This window comes from Vicugna pacos, chromosome 6 (assembly GCF_048564905.1).
Source record: "Vicugna pacos chromosome 6, VicPac4, whole genome shotgun sequence".
Taxonomy (NCBI): Eukaryota; Metazoa; Chordata; class Mammalia; order Artiodactyla; family Camelidae; genus Vicugna; species Vicugna pacos.
Genome location: NC_132992.1, coordinates 56,345,696 through 56,362,060, shown reverse-complemented (window position 1 = coordinate 56,362,060; position 16,365 = coordinate 56,345,696). Strand labels below are relative to the sequence as shown.

The 16,365-nt window shown below is 33.5% G+C and overlaps 1 protein-coding gene across 2 annotated transcripts in view; it reads left to right on the top strand.

The window, feature by feature from the left end:
• Positions 1-16,365, top strand: part of WDHD1 (WD repeat and HMG-box DNA binding protein 1) — a 57,396-nt gene that overhangs the window by 4,104 nt on the left and 36,927 nt on the right. For both annotated transcript variants that reach the window (XM_072963068.1, XM_006199759.4), the window contains exons 3-8: positions 4,532-4,643; positions 10,337-10,488; positions 11,169-11,280; positions 11,456-11,506; positions 12,468-12,563; positions 15,529-15,621. In XM_072963068.1, coding sequence (XP_072819169.1) covers positions 4,532-4,643; positions 10,337-10,488; positions 11,169-11,280; positions 11,456-11,506; positions 12,468-12,563; positions 15,529-15,621 — 616 coding nt within the window. The remainder of the gene's footprint in view (positions 1-4,531; positions 4,644-10,336; positions 10,489-11,168; positions 11,281-11,455; positions 11,507-12,467; positions 12,564-15,528; positions 15,622-16,365) is intronic.

Genomic DNA, 16,365 nt, shown 5'->3' with positions numbered 1-16,365 from the left:
AATTAGTCCTTTGCTCAGAAACTTATAATGGGTTTCTTAATTTATCATCTAAACCAGGACGCCTTTGAGAGTAGGGAGAAGAATTTCAAAATAATTAAAATTACAGTTTTTTTTAAATTATTTATTGATTGGCAAGTTATTCTGTTTCAGTAGATCTGTAACATATTTCTATTCAAAAACCATTTCAAAACATTTTTTCCTAAAAAACGTATTTATGACATTAAAACATTTAAAAAATTTTCTTTACATTGAACATGTAGTCTAAACATCAACATAAGTAGTCATTTTTGTTATGTATTCATGTACTTTAATCAGTTTTTTTAGCCTGTCTCTAACATGATGTTGATATTTTTCTGAAAAATATGCTTTTTTCAATATAGTCTTATTTTTGTTTTTCTTATAAAATTGGTTGCAGTCTTCTTCAGAATTTCATTTTACAGTGAATAAATTTGAAGTGAGACGTTCAGTTAATTCTTTTCTTTGAACTATAATATTTTTCAATAAGAAAATACTCTCTTTAGGTCCTTACATACCTGGTAAGCTTAGAGCAAATCCTACTAAATGGAAGTCTCAATTTTTAAAAATTTGCCTTACCTGAAATGGATCAGTATTTCACCTTCAGCATTTTTATAGATTCTGTCTTTTCACCTGCATGTAGAGTACCCTTTTTCTATACTAAGGTCTACAGTATTTTTAAAGACAAAATTCATCAAATAAGTTCTTTCTATTTATGATTCCCTTGAATGTTTCACAAATTTTAAGCCCACTTCATGTCATTCTGGAACAGAACATAAATTTGTACAACTAAAAAGAAGAGATCTATCAAAAGATTCTTCCCAAAAGTCAAAGTATTCCAAAGAACAGTTATAGAATTTCAAAATAAAATCATTCACCATTTCACGTTTTAATGTACAGTTTGTTCAATTCTTACTTGCTTCTGTAGAGATGAATTTCAGTATAAGTTTGCTTTCATTAATTGCATTTCACTAAAAGCTTCAAAGGCTTAAGTTGAGTGATTTGATTAAAGATTTCTAACTCATTTTGAGCAAAATGCAACCAAGATTTAGAGAATTTGCTTCCAATAATAGTAATACTACCATCATTATAAGTCATGTATAACATTTTATAAGGTCACTCTTCAAAGACTCAAGTATTTAAAAAATCTCATTGATGATAGGCAGCAGAAAAAGTATCTTCTGCAATGCTGAAGTATTTTTGTGTATTTAACATCAGTTTGTTAAAAAATTTTTGTTGTTCAGTTATTCTCGGTATACATAAAATTTTAAAATTTGACAACTGTGGCTTCTGTTTTGATTGGTACATTATCATAGGTCATTTGGGTACAATTGTGAGTTATAATTCCAATTCCAAGTATATTTGTGTTTCACAGATTTGTTATAATAAGAACATTGTTTTTACTACAATGGTGTACTCCAGCAAAATGTGTGTTATTAGTGTAAACATTAAGAATTTTATCTTTAGCATTGAACTTTTCAAATGGAAATAGAACTCCCAATAATGTCAGATACTTCATTTTGTATAGAATGAACTTCCAGAAGCTTTACTTTGTTTCCATGCACTGAAGGGAAAACTAAACCATTATTGGAATTAATCTGATTTCCTTTTTAAAACCTCTGATAACATTGATATAAAATCAGTATCATTTGACCGTGTAGAAAGACTTTTAATTAAGGGAGACAACATATTAAAGCTATCACTTCACTTTTCATACTTGCAGTAGACAACTTAGAATAAAAAATGAACAAAATTAATTTAGAACTACTGTTACTTGTTTTAACACTGCTCTGTCCAATAAAGAAGCCACTAAGCACATGTGACTATTTAGATTGCTTTTTAATTACTCAGCAGCCAGATGTAGAACATTTCCATCGTCTTAGAAACTTCTATCAAACAACACTAAATTCTTATGAAAAGTCATGCTTGGCAAGATGCAAACTCTGTACTGCTGCAGAAGCACCGTTTTCAGGCAGTCTCAAGATAACTACTAACTTATGAAGTAGATGCTGAGTTTCTTCACGAGTTCTGTGTCTTCTCACTTTCTTGTGGCTGGTGTTATCACTGCACCTCCCATGGTAAATGTCAATATTTTGTTCAAATTATACTTTCATTATCAACTTCTCGAGAAGCAGAAATTTAGTGTTTAATTTTTTATTAAACATGTACTTGTATTTTTTTTCCAGCTCATTGCTACTGAAAGGGTTTTTTTTTTTTAGCAAAATTTAGTAGCATAGCCAACAATAAAATTAATATGTAGTTAGTTTTATTCCTACAGTAAATGACAAGAACAGTGTAGGAAGAATGTCCAGACTATTCTAAAAGCTCTTGCATATATTTCTAATTAATTCTACTATTATTTCACTATAATTTCCCACTGGCATCACCAGCTGGCTCCTACTGCTTCCTACATCTCCCTTGGTGCACCAAATAGCTGGTAGGGAGGGAGATATGAACTACTTCTCCCATCACCACTGGAGACTAAAAGAAATTGTTCTTTCTGGGGGCTCATGTCTAACTTCACTTTGTTTTTTACCAGTGAACACCTGTTGTCCTTGAAAGGCAGTGTTATGTTACATCAAGAAAGGATTGGAAGGGGAAGTTGGGTTATCGCTAGTTATCTTTCAGACTTACCTACACATTAAAGTGAGAGCTCTGTTCATTACACAGCTTACACTACTAAACGAGATCATGGCAGGAACTGGAAGTGCAAGGAAGAGGTCTGTCAAGCCCACCCAACAAATTTTGATGCAACTAATACTAGTATGTTTTAAAGTGAAACTTAGGACAAATGCTAAACCAGCCAGATGCATAGATCAGGAATGTCCTGGGCAAACTGAGACTTATGATCCTCTTATTTTCTTATAGAATGGAGTCTAAGTTTCTTATTCTGGAGTTAAAGTCATTTTAAATAGGATAACCTCAGTCTGCTCCCCCCCCCCTCAATTTCTGAGACTTTCTGCTCCAGGCAAACTCCTCTGTGCTTTTAACTTCATATTTTGGGTCATGTAGTTTTGTCTGTTTGGAACTGTCCCTTTTCACAATATTAGCATATCCAATCTTAACTGTCCTTTGACTTCCCGATGTAAATACCACTTTTGTATAAAATTTTATACCAAGGAAAAACTGTAAAGAACATAAACTCACCTTTCATTTTGCCAAATAAGAGCTTAACAGTCCTTGTTATTGAGATTTATGTATGTCAAATAAGATAACATGTTGGCTAGTATCTTCATTTTTTTAAAAAAGAGATAAACAAGCATCCCCCCCCAAAAAATTAATAGACCTAAAACTGGGTGACTTTTTTTTTTTTTAATTGAAGTATAGCCAGTTACAATGTGTCAGTTTCTGGTGTACAGCATAATGTCCCAGTCATGCGTATACATACCTATACTCATTTTCATTAAAGATTATTACAAGACATTGAATATAGTTCCCTGTGCTATACAGAAGAAAAATTTTTAAGTCTACTTTTATATATAGTGGCTAACATTTGCAAATCTCAAACTTCCAAATTTATCCCTTCCCACCCCCTTTCCCTCAGTAACCATAAGATTGTTTACTAGGTCTGAGAGTCTGTTTCTGTTTTGTAGATGAGCTCATTAGTGTCCTCTTTTTTCTTTTTTTAGATTCCACATATGAGTGATATATGGTATTTTTCTTTCTCTTTCTGGCTTACTTCATTTAGAATGATGATCTCCAGGACCTTCCATGTGCTACAAATGGCATTATTTTATTCTTTTTATGGCTTAGTAGTATTCCACTGTATATATATACCATGGCTTCTTTATCCAGTCATCTGTTGATGGACATTTAGGTTGCTTCCATGTCTTAACTATTGTTTATAGTGCTGCTGTGGACATTGGGGTGCATGTATCTTTTCAAATTAGACTTCCCTCTGGATATGTGCCCAAGAGTAGGAATGCTGGATCATGTGGTAAGTCTGTTTTTAGTTTTTTGAGGAATCTCCATACTGTTTTCCTTAATGGCTTCACTAAACTACATTCTCACCAGCAATGTAGGAGGGTTCCCTTTTCTCCACACCCTCTCCAGCATTTATCACTTTTTAATGATGGCCATTCTGACTGGTGTGAGGTGATACCTCATTGTAGTTTTGATTTGCATTTCTCTGATAATTAGTGATATTGAGCATTTTTTCATGTGCCTATTGGCCATTTGTATGTCTTCATTGGAGAATTGCTTGCTTAGTCCTTCTGCCCATTTTTGGATTAGGTTTTTTTTTGTTGTTGTTATTAAGTTGTATGAGCTGTTTATATATTCAAGAAATTAAGCTTTTGTCAGTCGTATCATTTGGAAATATTTTTTCCCATTTTGTAGGTTGTCTTGTTTTGCTTATGGTTTCCTTTGCTGTGCTAAAGCTTATAAGTTTAATTAGGTCTCATTTGTTTATTTTTGCTTTTATTTCTATTGCCTGGGTCGACTGCCCTAGGAGAACATTGCTAAGATTTATGTCAGAGAATTGGGTGACTTTTTAATGAGTATGTTTCCTTCACAGTTGTATTGTGACTTGTGGAAGTGATGGTGATGTGAGGATTTGGGAAGACTTGGATGACGATGATCCTAAGTCCATTAATGTTGGAGAAAAGGCATATTCATGTGCTTTGAAGGTATTAAAACAATTACAGAAACTGATATGAAATGATACTGACATGTGATGTTTTATGTTTGGATAAAAATTTTTGTAGAAGTTTTGAATATAGATGTACCTTTTTGTTTCTCTTATGAAATAATAATATTTAAAAGTGTGTGTATAATAATGCCATAACTTGCCCCAAAATTTTACAGGTAAAATCTGAATGGTTTATTAAAGGTGATTGATGAATAGTAATGGTGAGCCAATTAAGATATATGCAAGAAATTATACTTTATCTTCGTACTTCATCTTTTAAGAAAGAGGTTTAAATATTCTGTTTTTTCCTTTTGAGAGAAAACTGCATTTTAGATCTTCAGCTCATTAATTCAGATAACTTGAGGGATTGTACTAGAAAATAGGACTGTTTCATTAACTTTTTCAGAAAGCTATATACATATTTCGAATGTCTAAAGTTTTATGTAAGGTAAATATGGGAATAAGATGTAGGTTACTTGGAGAATAGAGACCTGTTTTCAGAAGGACTTCATAAACTGAGTACCTAAAAACCATTAAGCTTTTTATTTGTGGTAAATTTTAAATTGAGTGTATTGTATTTGGATAGAAAAAAATCTCTACAGAATTCATGTTTTCTCCAAACTCAGATTCATTAAGGTGGATGAGATGGTCTTTAGATACTTCAGATATTCTTTTTAAAATGGTCATATAATGGAAAGTGTAGCCCCACAAGAAAAAATATAAATGACCAATGTACGTTAAATATGAGCTAAATCTCACTAGTAAGCAAAGAAATGCAAATTAAACAATTGGAGATTGGCAATAATGAAAAATATTGCTAATCCTGGTAATAGTGAGGGCTTGGAGAAGTACATATTTGTAAAGGAGACACTCTCCTCCTGTGTTTCTCCTTTACTCTCATACTACTGCCATACTCACAACACTTCTGACACCAGGTGTGTGTTTTTTTGGCGCACCAAGCAATTCTCTGCACCACCAGCTGGGTGTCCTACTATTCAATTCAATTCTGACATTAACTGGAGTTAACGCAGACCCCGCAGGTTAAGGTCTCAGTTCCACTAGACTGTTTCCCACTTCAGGCACCAGTTGCAAGTAGGAGGTCCCCAGATTACCCACAACTTCTTTCCAGCTTGGCTACAGATGGGGATTCCCGTGACCCCCTTCTTGGCTAAGTTCATTTGCTAGAACATTTCACAGAACTCAAGGAAATATGTTTTTCAGTGTATTGTATAATAAAGGATAAATAAAGGATACGAAGGAATAGGCAGATGAAGAGATACATGGGGTGAAGTCTGGAAGGGTCTTCTTTCCCTCTGGAGTTGGGATGGGCCACCAACCTAGAAGCTACTTGAACCCCATACTATTAGAATTATTATGGAGGCTTAATCACATGGGCATGATTGATTATTAACTCCGTTTCCAACCCTCTCCCCTTCCTGGATGATGGGGGTGGGTGAGACTGAAAGTTCTAAGCTTCTAATCATGATTTGATCTTTCTGGTGACCAGCCCCCATCCTGAAGCTATCCAGGAGCCCACCAAGATGCACCTCATTAGAACAAAAGATACCCCTATCACCCAGGAAGTTCCAAGGGATTTAGGAGCTTTGTGTCAGGAATCAGAGTCAAAGACCGAATATTAGAACAAAAGATGCTACTAGTGCTCTTATCACTTAGGACATTACAAGAGTTATATAGGAGCTCTGTGCCAGGAAATGAGGTCTGAGACCAGTGTATTTCTGTTTCACAGTGTAATCATACAACAGTTGCTGGAAATATAGTTCATCAAACTTTTCTGGGGTAAATTGATACTGTGTGTCACAACTAGAATTTCATATGCTAACACATAGTCATTTCTGGCTGTTTACCTTAAGGAAATATGTGTTTTCATTTGTGCAGACAAGGATATTAGTAAAACCACTGTCTATAATAGAAATTAGAAACAATTGAACTGAGTTGAATAGAGAATTCATTTTATAAATTTTGGTAGTCATATAGTGTAATATGATGCAGCCATTTAAAAAATGGGGGAGTGCTACACATCTTCATTTGAAAAGATGATTACAGTTAATTGAAAAAATTAAAAAGTAGAGTTACAGAACAATCTGTTATAGTATAGTCTTATGTTTGTTAAAGGGTATAGGTACACATATATTTGCAATTTCTGTATATATAGAAGAAAGTTAAAAAGACTCAACCCCAAAATGTTAATGGAAGTTACCTAGCAAGAGTAGGGAAACTCATTCTCTGCTCAGGACACTTTCACATTGTTATTTTTTTTCCTACAGTAAGTATATACTGCTTTTGTGTATGACAAAGACTGTGAAAGAAAAAATGAAAGTGGTTTTATAGTAGTTTCCTAAGGCTATGGTAACAAATTGTCACAAATTTGGTGGCTTAAAACAACAGAAAATTATTATATCACAGTTTAAAAGACAGGAGGTCTGAAATCTAGGTATTGGCTGACACTGGAAAATGGGGTGCAAGAAGATGGTGGTGTCCCAGGTTTTGGGTGCCTCCCTCTGGGATGTGCCCTGCCAAGTGAGTGTCCCTGTCTTCTTGCAGGAAAGAATTCAAGAGCAAGCCACAGCTGAGTAAAAGTAGATTTGTTCAGAGAGATGCACACTTCGTACACAGGGTGTAGGCCATCTTAGAAAGCCAGAGAGGCCACGAGGCATGGTGGGTATTTCGTTTAGAGTAAAAGTAGATACACACACCAGAGAGAGAGTGCAGGTGAGAGAGAGCAAGAGAGGCTTAAGAGATACACATTCCATAGGCAGAATGCAGGTCATCTTGAGAGGTAAGAGGCAGCCCCAGAGCACAGGATCATCTAGCAAAATGAGATTGGCAAGGAGGTGTGAGGGTAGTTAAAGTAAAAGTAGACACACACTCCGTAGACAGTGTGGGCTAGTCTCACAAGGTAAGAAAGAGTGAGAGGCTTAGGAGATACACATTCCATAGGCAGAATGCAGATAATCTAGAGAGGCGAGAGGCAGCCTCAGATCATGGGGTCCTATAGGAAAGTGAGGTCAGCCACAGGTTGTGGCGGATGGTTAGTTTTTATGGGCTCAGTAATTTCATGTGCTAACAAGTAGGAGGATTACTCCAACTACTTTGGGGAAGGGGCGAGAATTTCCAGGAATTGAGCTACCACCCACATTTTGACCTTTTATGGTGAGCCTTGAAATTGTCTTGGCACCTGTGGATGTGTCATTTAGCATGCTAATGTATTACAGTGAGTGTATGAGGAAGCTCATGATCTACTGGAAGTCAAATCTCCTGCTGTCTTGGGCCTCAAGGTCTACTGGCAGTCGCATCTTCAATTGCTGTGTCATTCCTTTAATGGCTCTGCCCCTGTCCCCTTCCCTCCTGTCTCCTGGCAAGGTTAACTCCTGAGTCTCTGGGGGAGAATCTGTTCCATGCCGTTCTCCTAGCTTCTGATGGTCTCCAGTAATCCTCGTTGTTCCTTGTCTTGGAGAAACATCACCCTTATCTCTGCCTCCATTTTTACATCACCTTTGTGTCTTTGCATCTCAATTTCCCTCTCCTTTTTCTTGTAAGGACACCAGTTATTGGATTTAGATTCTTAACTTACCACATCAGCAAAGACGTTATTTTTGAAAAAGGTCACATTCACACGTACCTTGGCTTAAGATTTACACATGCCTTTTGGGGGCTACTATTCAACCCACTGCAAATCCATGATCAGCGCTAAAATGCTTTCTTTGGCTTTAAGAATGGAGTTTACGGTACTTCAATGAAATGACATTACCAAATAGCCATGCAAAGTTGATAATTTGACAGTGTATTTCATTTAAAGCATAATTGCTTGTAAACATGTACTTTATGTTTTTGGATTCAGCAGTATAGGAAAGTACAATTAGATGCTTTATTTGAGAACAAAGCAGAAAAAAAATCACCCTCCAAAATAGTGAGATTGGGATGTATTGACATATTGCTGGATAGTAATAGTTGAGGCTTGCATGGTATTTTACATTGTCAGGGACTTTTAACAAAGATAAGGAGGAGTACATGAAATTCTCTCCATTTTATTCTTGGGAAAATCAAAGCTCAGAAGAAAGTCAAACAACATAGTAAGGAGTACGGTGGGCTGGAGCCCAAGTCATCTTGTGTTGGGTTCCATTGCTCCCAACCCACCAGGGAGAAGAGTAGTCTGACCAGTTCTGAACCACAGCCCTGATCCTTTGGATGATTTCTTTTTTAAAAATGTTTCCTAGTTGGCATGGTATACCGATAGTGATTTGATTTCTTTGTAGATTTGTTGGAAAATGACTTCAAAGCAAGGTCTTTAAGTCTCCCAGGTGAATTAGTGCAGTTATATATTTTTACATTTTTACATGAATAAAGGGCTAGTTAACATTTTATTAAAGAATTACCAAGATTCTTTACTAGAGTTAACTGAAGATGCTTAGTCAATATTCTGCTAAGGAATCTGCCAAGTAAAACACAGCTGGGGTGTAAAATTCTTTTCTATGCACATACGTAAATAGTTCGGTGTTTCTGCAGTTTTGCCAAAGAACTCTTAGCATCATCAGTGTTGTCTTGAGTTGGTTATAGTTTTTTTGTTGATTCTCTTCTTGTTTTCACATTTAAATTGTTGGTAGCTTAGCTTCATTATGAGTTTAGTTTACTGTGGATTGTTTAATTACATACAGTAGTTGCAATGCAGGCATAAATAGTATTTTTCACCAGTTTTCCAATAATTGAATTTGGAGGTAAGTTTATATCACAGTTCAAATTTGAATCAACTGTATTGTTATCTGAACAGATGTATACATCTCCCTGGATTTTAGCGTATGGTAGCATGTCATTGTATTACCAAGTTCTTTTCCCTTTAGAATAGGAGCAGATGTTGTAGATGGGCTGAGGGTACTAAGTGTGCAAATATGGCTAGGACCTGTTGCTATAGGATAAAGTGTGTTCATTAACAAACTTGAGCAGTTTGTTTCTTTTTAGCAGTTATCATTTAATCTAAATTAACAAACTGATCATATGATTTATCAAATTGTGTATCAAGTTGGTAGACTATGATTTAGTCTGTCAGGACTTAATACCTCCTGGATAAACAATAAAATTAAGGTGCTAGGGCAGATCCTTGACTTTAATGATTCTTTGTGAAAAGCTCTGCAAAACAACGGTGTCTGCACATCATTTTCAGATTCTAAAACTTTCTATTTATTTGGTGTTTTTAAAAAGGAGCCATGGATTCTGCATTTAGACTTAACCCTACTCCAGAAAGACATTTAATGATTTTTTTGTGGAAACGTAGGGCAACACTAATAGTGTGGCCAAATTGTGCTCTTCCCTCAATGAGACTAGTTATGTTTTTTCTGAAAAGCTGTCCTTTGTCTCCTTTTTTATGACATTTGGGAATCCATAAAAATACTACTTAAGTATTTTTCTTGCCAGAAATACTAGAAAAATCGAAAATTAAAAGTTCGGCTGATGAAGGGAGAATTAAATTTTATAAAAGAAGTAAATAAATTTGTCTTGCTAGTAGTCATTTCAGGAAAGTTGTGCACTGAGTGACAGTTTTTCTCTTGACATGAACTACTGTTACAAATTTTTAGAAAATTTTTATGGGATTTTTAACTATGGAGAGACTCCCAATTGATTTTATTTTATTATTATTATTATTTTTTTTGCCAATGTTTCTTTTTATTTTTCTTTCAGAATGGGAAATTGGTTACTGCAGTATCTAACAATACTATTCAGGTGCACACATTTCCTGAAGGAGTTCCAGATGGTATCTTGACTCGCTTCACCACAAATGCAAACCATGTGATCTTTAATGGGGATGGTACAAAAATTGCTGCTGGATCTAGGTAAGGCTCTTTGATATCAGAAAAGGAAATAGTGTTAAAATAGAATGGCCTCATTCATTGGATTCATAGTAACGTTTTCAGGACTCTGTTTCTTCTTTTTGTTATTATTTAGTTTTTATGTTTAGGTTTTTTTTCTGGTAAAGATTTTTGGTTACAAACTCGTGCTTCTTTATAAATTGAGGTGTGTTGCTTTGCCAACAGCCTGTTTAGTAAATGCTGGAAAAGACTGGGGAAAGATGATAGCTGAATAAATTTTAAAAATCATTTTAGGTAGAGCCAAGACTGTACAATTAGGATTTTTGTTGTTTCTCTTGATGCTTTGTCATGGGGGAAAAAGGTAATACTTGGTGAGTTGCTAAGTTGGAATAAAAGACATAGTGCTTTTAAAAATGGTTGTGACTGTAATTAGATTAGTAAATAATAGAAGATTAAGGTGTAACTAAGGAAGTCACTTCCTAGAAGTATTTGTATTTTAACATATGAGAACTATTGAATTATGTTTTTAGCATTTTTATAGAGCAAAACTGAAGGGTAAGTTATTAAATTTGAGGGCCAAATTTCACAAGTTGCTGTAAAGAAATTATAGCATTTACTCTTATGATTTTGAAATATTTGGGTCATAGCTTTGAGAGGCTTTTGTATTAGCATTTATTGATGTACATTACTCTTCGTGTTCTTAGTGATTTTCTAGTCAAAGTTGTGGATGTGATGGATTGCAGCCAACAGAAAATGTTTCGAGGACATGATGCCCCTGTTTTAAGTCTTTCCTTTGATCCTAAGGACATCTTTCTGGTAATCGTTTTTCCCCCTCTCTTTTTTCATTTTTTGTGAATATGTTGAAACTGTAAGAGAATTAACAGAAAATTTCACACAGTTGATAAAAGGCTCTTTGATTTACCAGTTGAACCAGTTTCCATGTAGTATTATGGCTGTAACTATAGAGAAATCTGTTGTTTTATTCCTGCAGGCATCAGCTAGTTGTGATGGATCTGTCAAAGTGTGGCAAATTTCAGATCAGGTAAACTCATCAATTTGAATTGAAAACTTTTTACTCACTTCCATCATATATTAGGTGCTACATATTGGACTAAATAATTCTTTTTCTTCATAGTCTATTTCTTTTGAGTAGCATTAAGTACTGTTTTTATGATCAAATTCACAATAATCTAGTGCAAAAGTAAATGTGTTGAAGACTAGTTGATTGATTTTGTACCCAATCACAAAGGAAATTATAGATTTGTATTTCATTTTTAGGTTTTATAAGTCAGTGAGGGAAATCCAATCATTATACATTTACAAACTAATTACTATTTGTTGGGCCCTAGATGTTGGGGATAAAAAATAAGGCATGGGCCACACTTGATTTGGAGAGTCACATATGTTATTCTAACCCAGCCTGAAAATACTTTTAAAGGAGGTATGAAGAAAATGCTTTCTGAATTGGCAGAGGGAACAATTAATTCTTCCTGAGGCAATCAATTGGAGAAGGCTTGACATTTCTAGGGATGACGTGGCTGATGAGAAAAACATCCCCCTCAGAAAGCCTCAGCTAGTAGCCACAATTCCTTCCCTTACATTTGAACTATTTAAAAGGTTTAACTTTTACACCTTAACATTTTAGTAGATCTCTCAAGTTCATTTTCATAGGTACTTTAAGATTGTAACATATTGGGATTTTTTAAATTTGTTTATATATGTTTATTCAGTTAGTATATTATTTGCTTATTCTATATAGGAAAAACTCTTATTTGAAATAATTGTTTAAGACTTGTGCTCTGTAACTCTGAAAGTTATAAAGTAATTTAGGTAAGTCAAATTTATTATCATAATTAGATTAAAGTGAATTAAGTTGCTTTTTTCTGAGCTATATGAGTCAGTTTGAAGAAACCACTTATTAAATGTATTCAGTGCTGCTTGTCTTTTGGGGAGAATTTTCATAAAGGGAAATACATTTTCTTGTTCTTTTTTAAAAAAATGAGACATGTGCTGTTAGTTGGCCACTGCTACAAAAATGCAACGATGTGATAAATGCAGAATCAATCTGCAGACTTGCCTGGCAGCCAAGAAGTGGAAAGGTGAGTAAGCCTTATTTTTCAACCTTTGTTTTAATTATTTGTTCCAGTCCTTGTCATCTTTGAATGTAAGAATAATTTTTTGAATTGTAACTATTTTATTACATTGTAAATTTTAGAGCTCCAAGCCAATTAATTAATATTGAAATGCTTTAAGAAACATTTAAACTTTTTAAAGATTCTTTTTTGAAGAGTGTATTTTGCGTGAATGAGTTGATTTTATATTCTTCTTTACGTTCATGTTTAATGTAACAACTTGGGAAATAGTCTTGTTAAGCCAACTCTTCCTACTAGGTTTAATGTCTTGGAGATGCTCGCTGATATAATCAGACAATAGAAAGACACGAGAGGTTTGAAAGGAGAAAGGAGAATGTTCATTATTTGCAAATGAAATGCTTGTATATAAGGAAATCTCAAGAAAATCAACTGGGGGAAAATATTACTAATAAGAAAATGCAGTAAGGTAGTTGGAAGCAAAATTAATATACAAAACCAATAACAGTCCTATATACAAACAATAACCATTTAGAAAATATAATGGGAGGAAAAAATGCACTTACTGTGAAATCAACAAAGATAAACTAGGAATAAATGTACCAAAAAATGTGAAAGAGCTATATAAAGAAAACTTAAACATGCTACCAAAAAGAGTAAAAGAAGACTTAAATAGAAAAAATATATCCCATTCTTTTTTAAAAAGGGATTTATTTATTTAATTTTTATTGAGATATAGTTAATGTACAATATTATATTAGTTTCAGGTGTACAATATAGTGATTCAAAATTTTTAAGGATTGTACTCCACTTACAGTTATTATAAAATATTGGCTATGTTCCTGTGCTGTACAATATATCCTTGTAGCATAGTTATTTTATACATAATAGTCTGTACATCTTAATCCCTAACCTCTATTTTTTTCCCTCCCTTCTTCCTTCTCCTTACTGGTTACCACTAGTTTGTTCTATGTATCTGTGAGTCTGTTTCTGTTTTGTTATATTTATTCGTTTTATTTGTTTACTTTTATTTTTTAGATTCCACATGTAAGTAATAACACACAATATTTATCTTTCTGTCTGTGACTTATTTCATTAAGTATAATAACCTTCAGTTTCATCCATGTTGTTGCAAATGGCAACATTTAGAAAAATATATAGAAAAATACATCCCATTTTTAGAAATTTGGTATAAAGATGTCACCTCTTCCCTAAATTGTCTATAGTTTTGAGAACATTCAAATATAAAATATCAGAAGATGTTTGGAGGAACCAAACAGAACTGATTCTAGAGCCAAAAATAAATCTAAAAGTCTTGAAAAAGAAAAATGATGAAGTCTGATTCAATCAGTTATAACTGAGAATTAAAATTTGTTGCTAATTCATGAGTAAACAGGTATCTATAAAACAGAAATACGTATACAGAAATTTCACGTATGATAAAGGGAGAAATGGAGATTTAGTAAAGAATACATTTGCAAAGGGCATGAATACCAGGAGGTGAGAATTACTGAGAACTATCTTGGAGGCGTTCCACCACATAGTGAATGTCTATATAGGTATTTACTGTATTTTTTTTCAACTTTTCTGTATATGTGAAAATTTTCAGGAAAGATTAATAAGTTGAACAATATAAAAAGTAAAAAAATAAATATGCAATATTTCAAGGTCAAAGAACAAATGTTAACCTGGGGAAAATTTTGAAACAATATGACAAAGAACTAATTTCCTTAATATACAGAGAGTTCTTATAAATCAACATGATTCCAATAGAAAGATGAACAAGAACATGTGCAGATAGTGTACAGAAAAAGATACACAGATTGCTTTTAACATATGAAAATACATGCAACCTTTCATACTAAAAGAAATACAAATTGAAACTATGATAGGGCATTTTTCATTTGTCAGATGGTCAAACACCATAAGTTTGATTATATACTGTGTGGAAGAAAGTGTGGCAGTTTTTATCAGCATGAATGACCAACAGTACTAGTGCTAGGCATATATCCTATAAGCATGTTTTCACGTATGTGCTACAGAGTATGTATAATGCAAATATTGTATCATTGTAGTAGCAAAAGATTAGAAACATCCTAAATGTTCATTAATGGAGAACTTAAATAAGTTGTGGAATTTATTCCTGAAAGTAGAATACTCTGCAACTGTTAGAATGAGGTATATCTGTATTTCTTCACATGGGATAATCTTTAGTTATGTTAAAAACATCAAGCTATAGAGCAGTAGGTATAGACAGTAGATAGAATGCTACTGTTAATTGTGTGTGTACTTGTATCTATATACAAATACATTCTCGTATAGTCTATGTTTGTATTTTTTGCTTTTGGGAATGTAGAGTTAAAGATGGGAGGGAGACTTTATTTTCAATCTATGCCCTTTTGTGTCATGTAAACTTTTAAGAGTATATTCTGCACTAAAGTGATGGTTCAGGAATCTAGTGTGTATTTTTTCTTTGCTTATGAAACAATTAAAAAATTTTTTTAAAACGTAGTCTTACTGTTCATAAGTAATCCTTTTTTTCTTTTTTCTTTTTTTAACATGGAAAGACTACACCATTTTTATTTTTTCTGCTAATCTGTTTCTTTGGAAGACTATACGAGAAGATAAGTTTCCTTTTCTTCAAGAAATATTCAAAGTATTCTGGCTCTATTCTTTCTTTCCAGCAAATAAGATGAATTTTTAGATCCAAGGAGCTTATATTCCTTAAGAAGTAGTATTAAAAATACTAGTAACTCCAAGTGCTCTGTTTTTTGGTGCAAACGGTACTGTGATTCTCACACATTCTTTACTTAAGAAAATTTTAAGTAATTTTTTGAGTTTTGTTAGTTGCCAATTAAAATACAGATTTTCTTTTATGTTTTGTAGTCTTGTTTGAATCAATTTTCTGCCTTTGTTCTCTTTCTTTTTAAATTTAATTTAAACTTTTGTTTAAAGCTTTTTTCTTTCCTAATAGTTATTGGCAGTTCCTGTGGAGAAATCTGTTAAGCTGTATAGAAGGGAAACTTGGAGTAATCAATTTGATCTTTCAGATAATTTCATCTCTCAGGTAAGTTTTGTAAGTGACATTTTGAGTAGGCTAATGGGAATTTTTTTTTTATATTTTTAGTTGAAGTATAGTTAATTTACAATGTTGTGTTAGTTTCTGCTGTACAGCAAAGTGATTAAATTATATATAAATATATTCTTTTTCATATTCTTTTCCATTGTAGTTTATTACAAGATATTGAATATAGTTCCCTGTGCTATATAGTAGGTCATTGTTGTTTATCTATTTTATATACAGTAGTTTGTATCTGCTAATCCCAAACTCCTAATTTATCCCTCTCACCCCTACCCTCTGCCTTTCCCCTTTGGTAACCATTAGTTTGTTTTCTATGTTGGTGAGTGTGTTTCTGTCTTGTAAATAAGTTCATTTGTATCATTTTTAAGATTCCACTTATAAATGATATGATATTTGTCTTTCTCTGACTTCTTTCACTTAGTATGATAATCTCTAGTTCCATCCATGTTGCTGCAAATGGCATTTCATTCTTTTTTATGGCTGAGTAATATTCGTGTGTGTGTGTGTGTACACGCATACCAAATCTTTTTTATCTATTCACCTGTCAGTGGACATTTAGGTTGTTTCCATGTCTTGGCTATTATAAATAGTGCTGCTGTGAACACTGGGGTACATGTGTCTTTTTGAATTAGAGTTTCTCCGGATGTATGCCCTGGAGTGGGATTGCTGAATCATATGGTAGTTCTATTTTTAGTTTTTTAAGGAACCTCCATAGTGTTTTCCATAGTG